The 7,651-nt window shown below is 47.9% G+C and overlaps 1 protein-coding gene across 1 annotated transcript; it reads left to right on the top strand.

Annotated features, from left to right (window-relative positions):
* Nucleotides 1-5,099: 5,099 nt before the first annotated feature.
* Pmar_PMAR015037 (hypothetical protein) lies at nucleotides 5,100-6,097 on the top strand (the record flags this gene model as incomplete). Its single annotated transcript, XM_002781030.1, has 5 exons — nucleotides 5,100-5,174; nucleotides 5,218-5,337; nucleotides 5,501-5,584; nucleotides 5,728-5,885; nucleotides 5,944-6,097. 5 exons carry the CDS (start codon nucleotides 5,100-5,102, stop codon nucleotides 6,095-6,097), a joined length of 591 nt encoding a protein of 196 aa, XP_002781076.1.
* Between the last annotated feature and the right edge of the window lie 1,554 nt (nucleotides 6,098-7,651).

Here is a 7,651-nt window from a genome sequence, read left to right as displayed (position 1 = left end):
CAGTGAGAGACCTAGAGCCTCTAGGCTAAAGGAGACCGTTTGAGTCCTCAAAATTCTCAAGTCCACCAGTGGTGGGGCAACTGGGCAGCCGCAAGGTATGCGTCATATAAACCATTTCCCTGTCCGGGGCGGTTATGCCACACCCAAGGTATGCGTCAATATAAACCATTTCCCTGTCCGGGTCGGTTATGCCACACCCAAGGTATGCGTCAATATAAACCATTTCCCTGTCCGGGGCGGTTATGCCACACCCAAGGTATGCGTCAATATGAACCATTTCCCTGTCCGGGGCGGTTATGCCACACCCAAGTGTGAGAATTTGACCGGGCTCCGCCTCATGAACACGACTCATTGAAGATGCCATTAAGTCTCAAGGTCAATAACTAACTACTAAGACATAAATCCGATGGAGATGGGGTCTACTACGACTCAGACTTAGGTTGTACGAATAAAAGACTGGCCATTGCTCGGCCCGAGCAAAAACACGCGTGCACATGATTGCACGCAAGCACACCGTGACGCACACAACCTGTGCGTGAGGCCCACTATCGACCATCCATCAAACCACACCAAGGTATGCGTCAATATAAACCATTTCCCTGTCCGGGGCGGTTATGCCACACCCAAGGTATGCGTCAATATAAACCATTTCCCTGTCCGGGGCGGTTATGCCACGCCCAAGGCCTCCGTCGATACAGCTTAGTTGTCGGCGTGGGGCGGCTATGCCATCCCAAGGTATGTGTCAACACAACCGATTCCTCTGGGCGGGGCAGCTATGCCACTCCAAGAAATTCCTTGCTTCCCTGAAACTCGTCGGCGAACGACGAGCGGAGACCCTTTTCGTCGGCACAACAGAAGTAACGCCAATTTACACGACATACAGAAGGTGCGACTTGCCCTCACTTGCCGTGTTTTAGGATGCCACAGTGATGCCTGCAGCTCGGCGAACTCACAGTCACCATGTCTCCCAATCTCACTTGAGCAAACGCAAATCACACAGCTGATATACTAGATTAACAGATCGGAGGAAATATTCGCACCCTTATCGGACTCCGATGATCGGAGACTTACCGTTTAAAATCGTGGAGGAACTATTAGAGTATGACAAAGAGCAGCGTGAGAACGACCAGCAGTCTAATAACCATCAATAGCACGGTAACGATCAGCAAACATGACAACGATCACACTGACCGGTTGTACGAGTACGAGATCTTCAGGATATCTATTTATTCACAGCAGCCTTACCTATATCACGATGGGGCGTCACAGGTCACACAGAGTTAAAAGAAGAGAACAGAAAAAGACAGTAAGGCACGACTGTGGAGACGAGTCAACTTGTTTCCGAGCATGGTTCTCAACAGAGATGGATCAGGCGAGTCACAAAAATGAAAACAACGCAAGCTTTGCTCCGACATTTACAAGGCCACCAATGCTCCAAGACTATAAGTCCTTACGAAAGACATAGCCGCCGCATCCACAGTGATGTGTGTACGTAACTATAGGGCGAATCAGACCTTCAACTGGCATGGACTCAAGACCGTCCCCCTGGTCTCTCCAAGTCGATACTGCATCAGTAGAGTTGCTGCCGGTGCTCCTTGAGGATCTGTCCGATTCGACCAGAGCCGGCAACGGCTTCAAAGACTGGTACCGGCCAGTGCGCCTCTGACAAAAATGCAGGAAATTTAGTGAGCTCTACCAGACGTTAGTAATGCATACCTGTTTTGAAGGGCGCAGGTGACGAGGTGGCGGGTTCGCTGAGTGGTTCGCATGAGATACCCTCATATTTTTTCTGAAAGCAAGCGAATCTTCAAGCAGGTTCCGTCACTCGACAGCATAGGAGGACTAATGGTGACTCACATAGTTGCATCCCTGAGTCCTGCCGAGCCTCGGAAACCAGAAGCCTCCTGCTGTCGAGCTACGCGACGACTGGGCTGATAAGACTGAAAGAGAAGTATAGAACCAAGGGAAATTCTTCCGGTTACGTTATAGCGACGGAGATGTTCGTGGCGCATGCTATATGATGCCAATTCTAAGGCTGTCGCAGGGCCTCGAGCCACGATGGGAGCGGACTCGATGCGACGAAGAGGCGGCTGATAAGTCGGCGAGTTCCACCTGAGTGAAAAACACTGTGAGTTTCGGCTCTACCTTTCCGATTCGCTCAAGTGCTGGTGAAAATTCCACGTAGATGCAAGCATGGCAAACACATTAGGGTACGATAGTTTCTCAAAATTTTCTCAGAATCTTCATATTCTCCCACACTGCAATTGGACGTGGACCGTCGCGCGTTTAGAGAAATCAGTCTTGTCGCACTCAGTGTTGAGCTTTCCAATGCGAGCCGATACGGATTACATCCATGGGAGTTCTCCTTCCTTGAAGAGAACCACAACAATGAGTACGTTCACAATTACCTTTGAACACAGTTCATTCAGGATCACATAGAAGCTCATATTCCCCCAGCAGATCGCGTTATGTCGCATCCTTTCCCAGCACAGAAAACGATCAGAGCCCCTTGAATCGATCCTGGGCTGCTGGCCAAGTACGAACTACTCTCAACGAATAGGCAACTCAAGGCTATGGTTAATGCAATCTAGAGATTCTATTTACTATCATACTCACAAAACCATCAAATAACTTCAAGCTAAAGCTTAGATGCGATAGTTGTGGACTCTGCTTTATGTTGTTTCAACTTATTAACTGCTGATTTCAGCAAGCGTCGCGTCAAACCTTGTCTGCTTCTCCCGAGATCGAGAATAGTATAGCAGAACTTTCCATGCAGTACCAAAACCTAAGTGGACAGCTTGAGAGGCTCTTCAAGGTCAGTTTGGATGGCGTGTCCTTGAATTTAGCAAAAAGCTGAACTTAAGCCGTCAGAATCTGAACTAAATTGATGATACAAGGCGTCATGCGGTTGGCTATTGATATAATTGAGATCCTGAGCATGTTCTGAACTTCAGAACAGTCTTAAAATTCATGTTTACTCTCCTCAGCTGAGCTCAGGAGTTTCCTTGCTCATTCGAGGAGTTGATGCACCAATCTGGTGTGAAATGTACAGATTTTCCCGAAATTTCCTCAAAATTTCTATCTTGTGGGCAACCCATGTAGTTGAACTTGTGCATAATTTCCTCCCCTCAAACTGATTCAGAACTTGGACAGAGAGGTCCAGGAGAGACAAGCAACTGAAGTGAAACTGAGTCGTCATGTGCAACAGCAAGTTGAGGAACTTGTAAACATAGTTAGAGAAAGCGAGACTAAGACTGAACAGGTGAGCAACAATTCATGCGAATTACTTGAGCGCCAGTTCCCCTTAATCACGACAACACTTGTCTTGAAGTGTAGTTGTAGAGTTCCGTTCACTTGCAGGACGTGGGACAAGCCCTGAAGGTGCTCCGATCCGATTTAAGTCTGCAAATAAGTGAGAGCTCAACCAGGCATCAACAGAAGCTTGAGAAGAAGATCCTCGAGGAGCTCAACAGAGGTGCCCTTCTCCATAGCAATACTCAACAGCTCATAGCCCTCAGCTGAGCTCAGGAGTTCCCCGAGCTAATTATAGACGTTATCTCGGGTATAAGTGTACAGAAACGAAATAGAATATATCATAATTTTCATATTGTCACCAACACATGTGGTTGCCCATGTGCCTATTTTCCCACATTGAGAGACAATGGCATTCCTGTTACCCTTCAGCCGTTGAGAAGTGCACCGCTGATTTTGGCGATCGACTCAGCAAGAAGGAGGCCGATATGAACCAACGAATATCAAAAATTGAAAGCTCGATCAGGTTTGATGGCACGTCTGTCATTTTCCTATCCTTTTTATGGTAACCGTAAGGCATCACACGGCGTGTGAGAGGAGCTGTTCACTGTGAAATTCCACTAGTTCGCTTAGAAAACGACGTTTACCATTTCATCACACCAGCGTTGTTCCTAGACGGTTCTTGATACTTTGATTACTCCCACTGAATTGTCTATGGCGATTCAGCAGGCTATTTTCCCGATGAGTTAATATCCTCAGCGTTTATTCAGGAGAAGCACTGAGAGATTCACCGATGCACTGGACCCCCTTAGAGCAACTCTGAACGACTTGTCATCTCGTCTGGAAGAAACAGAGTCTGCGTCCACACTCCCTCGACCAGGGGAAGACCAACTCCTTTCTGGTCGTCTTAAGCAACAGGTCAGCATAGGAAGGATGCCTGTGTGACTTCATTCAACGCATAGATGCTAACACACGTCGAAGATAGATTGCAAAAGCTCAAATCTGAAACCATTGACGAGCTCTCGAGTGGGCCACGGAATTCTTTCACTATCAAATGACATTTTTGTAGGTCGCGAACGATCGGCCCCGCGGGAAGGCGATGTTGAAATGAAACTTAAACTGGAACAAGTCGAAAGGAAGCTCGCAGGTTAGCGAGCGCCTGTGGGGATATTCGAACGTATCATTTCTACTCAGTGTTGGAGGAATATATGTTCGCTTTCCTCAGCCGAGCTCAGGAGTTTTCTCGCTTATTATTGGAGTTTATATACGAATCAGGGAAGGAGTGTTCCGGAATCAACGAAAATCGTCTCGAAAATTTGTGCATCTCATCATGGGAATCTTTCCCACACTATTTGTACTGAGCTTTGAGGGTCTCTCATTGTCATTCTAGAATGCTACACAACGTGAATGAAGTGTCGTGTATTGTTATTCTGTAGCTCTCAATTTTGACACCCAACTCGCGTCCCTGCGATCTGAGGCAGAAGACAATCTGAAAACGATGAACGAGCGAGTCGATGCTCTCCGAGATGAAATGAAATCTAACAGGAAGGATGTAGACACGCATCATGTCTTATAGCATTCGAGCTCGCAAATGATCAGACACAGCGTTTCAGAGAACACGTTAATGCAGAGGGGAAGAAGAGCCAAGCTGAGATGCGTCGCATGGTGAGTTCACCGATACGCAACCGCAGTACTCTCAACCTTGAAAGTGCTGACAAGTTGAAACGTCGAGTATTCTATAAAAGAGTGCAATTCCTCAAACCTATCACTGAGGAGTACGCTCGTGGGGAAGTAATTTCTATGGCGTGCGGTAGGAGCGAGAGCTCTCAAGAGTAGTCGAAGCAAGCATGACCAGCCTGCGTGAACGTCACGATGAGCTACAGGAGTCCTTCACGACCGAGCTTAGGAATGCCATGGACAGCGTAGGCTGACGAATCGATATCGGTCGCTTACGAGCATGTTCAGACACGAAACGATTTGCAAGGCGCTCGAGCGGAAAACAGAGAGACTCTAGAAAAACTCGTCCGTGCCCAGCGAGAGCTGAAGAGTCTTGTGACGCAGAATGCGGAGCTGGAGAAAACGCTGGTGAGTGATGTGGTGTCTTCCTAGCTTGCGACTTGAGTGCACAGGCGGAATACCAGGAGAAAGTTAATACACTTTCCACGAACAACAGCAAAGTCGTTACAGAGCAGATGACCGAATTGGAAGTAAACACTGAGACGAATGAGTCTTCGATTATTTACCTCAGAAACGGACGGCAGATAATCTTGCCGAGTCGCGCGGCTCTATGATGCGAGGTTTCGAGTCGGACTTGATGCGCATTGCAGAGGAAGTGAGAGAAACACTCGACCATTGTTTGACAGTGTTCACATTACAGCTCGACTGCCACGTCAAGAGCGTACAGTCATCAACAGAGGAAAGAATGAAGAACCAGATTGACTCCATCAAAGGAGAAGTGATGTTGCGGTTCTCTAGATTGCACACGAGTTGATGACCCCTCAGATTGATTCGAAATCTGCAGAGACCGCTGACCGTTTACGGCGGATCATGGGGTCCTTGATAGAGCTCAATATGCGTATAGAGAAGCAAGAAGAATTGATGAGCGATCACAAACTGCAGAAGAACATCCGAGGGTCAGGACTCACAAGAGGAGTCGAGGTGCTCGACTCGAGCAATGCTGTGCTCGCTCAGGCTTGTCGACGAAGTTATACGCAGGAGCCTGGACGCTGACAGACTCGAGCACCGTGAGATGATAAGCCAACTTTATAAGAAGATGAACGAAGTTGTAAATGCTATGCATTATCCTAAGTATTACTCACATTCTCGGCTAGACTTGGGTGTTTGATAGCCAACACTTTCACTGGTTCACTCAGGCACGGCGTATCAGCGTCGACTACGCAGGCGATCGGACACTCAAGCTCTCTGATGCATTCACATCGTTCGACTTCCTCTATAACTGTCCCGAGGCACGAGTGGGTATCTCCCGGTATTGGCATTCGCACAATGTCGGATTCAAGATACTACGACCGTATTCTAGCGCCGGCAGCAGCAACTCAGAAGCAGCTCAGCTCGCTCATGAGAGAGATGAGTCTAGAACGATAATGCCATGACGTCGTGCTAGTGTGTTCGTACTGGATTTCGCTGCAGTGTTGGGTTACAAGTTTCGATATCGGGAACGTTGAAGGTGAACAAGGTGAAGCTAAATGGATATACCTCAGTGCAACCCACTTCTCTTCCCGGGGCAGCTATGCCAGGCAGAGGTAAACATCAGGACAACCTATTTCTCCGCGCGGGGCAGTTATGCCACCACAAGGTATGCGTCAAGACAACCAATCTTTCCGCGCGGCCCAGCTATGCCACCCCAAGGTATGCGTCAATACAACCTCTTCCTCTGCATGGGGTGGCTATGCCATCCCAAGGTATGCGTCAAGACAACCTCTTCCTCTGCATGGGGTGGCTATGCCACCCCAAGGTATGCGTCAAGACAACCTCTTCCTCTGCATGGGGTGGCTATGCCATCCCAAGGTATGCGTCAATACAACCTCTTCCTCTGCATGGGGTGGCTATGCCATCCCAAGGTATGCGTCAAGACAACATATTTCTCTGCGCCTGGCAGTTATGCCACCCCAAGGTATGCGTCGAGACAACCTATTTCTTCGCGCGGGGCAGTTACGCCACCTCAAGCTATGCATCAATACAACCTGTTTCTCTGCGTGGGGCAGCTATGCCACTCCGAGGTAGGCATCGCGGTTCTATCCACAGAGGGCACATTTTTTGAAGCAATTTAACTCATCGATCATCATGGCGAGCGCAAACGTCATCGAAACGCTATGATCCACAATCGCTCGTTCGGGCTGTTCTCTCATTGAGAAATCTCCAACGACAATACCAAACTGTTGAGCTGAGTGAAGACAAATCCCTTCATGGATTAGGGCTTCCCTAAGATGAATTCTTATAGTCATAGTTACACAGACAGCTCATTGTTCAACTCCAATGATGACAACTTTTTATTGACATTCACTTAGAATGAGCGTTAACGCGCGTTGATATAAAACTTCCTAGCACTGGGCGCTGAGAGACTAGATGTATTTGGTTGATGATGAATCAATTTTATTTCATCACTTTGACCTGATCATATGTGATGATACTCTTTCAGCTCCGCTGACAACCAAACTATCTATACTAGCTGTTAAAACATCATCTCTCCTGTTGATCAAAATGTGAATCACATGCACACTGTCATGAGGGAATAAATAATGAGTGGATAAGGATTCGTGGGAGTACTTGACCTCTACCAGTTTCCGAGTCCAAGTGGTTTCTTCCAGGATCTGCTTGGGAAACCGGTTCTGAACCTGCTCCCAGTTCAGATCCATCAACGACGACTTGTCGGCTCGCCGCC

Source organism: Perkinsus marinus (genome assembly GCF_000006405.1).
Source record: "Perkinsus marinus ATCC 50983 genomic scaffold scf_1104296943660, whole genome shotgun sequence".
NCBI classification, from domain to species: Eukaryota; Perkinsozoa; order Perkinsida; family Perkinsidae; genus Perkinsus; species Perkinsus marinus.
Note: the sequence above shows the minus strand (reverse complement) of the source record. Positions and strands in the feature narration are given on the sequence as shown.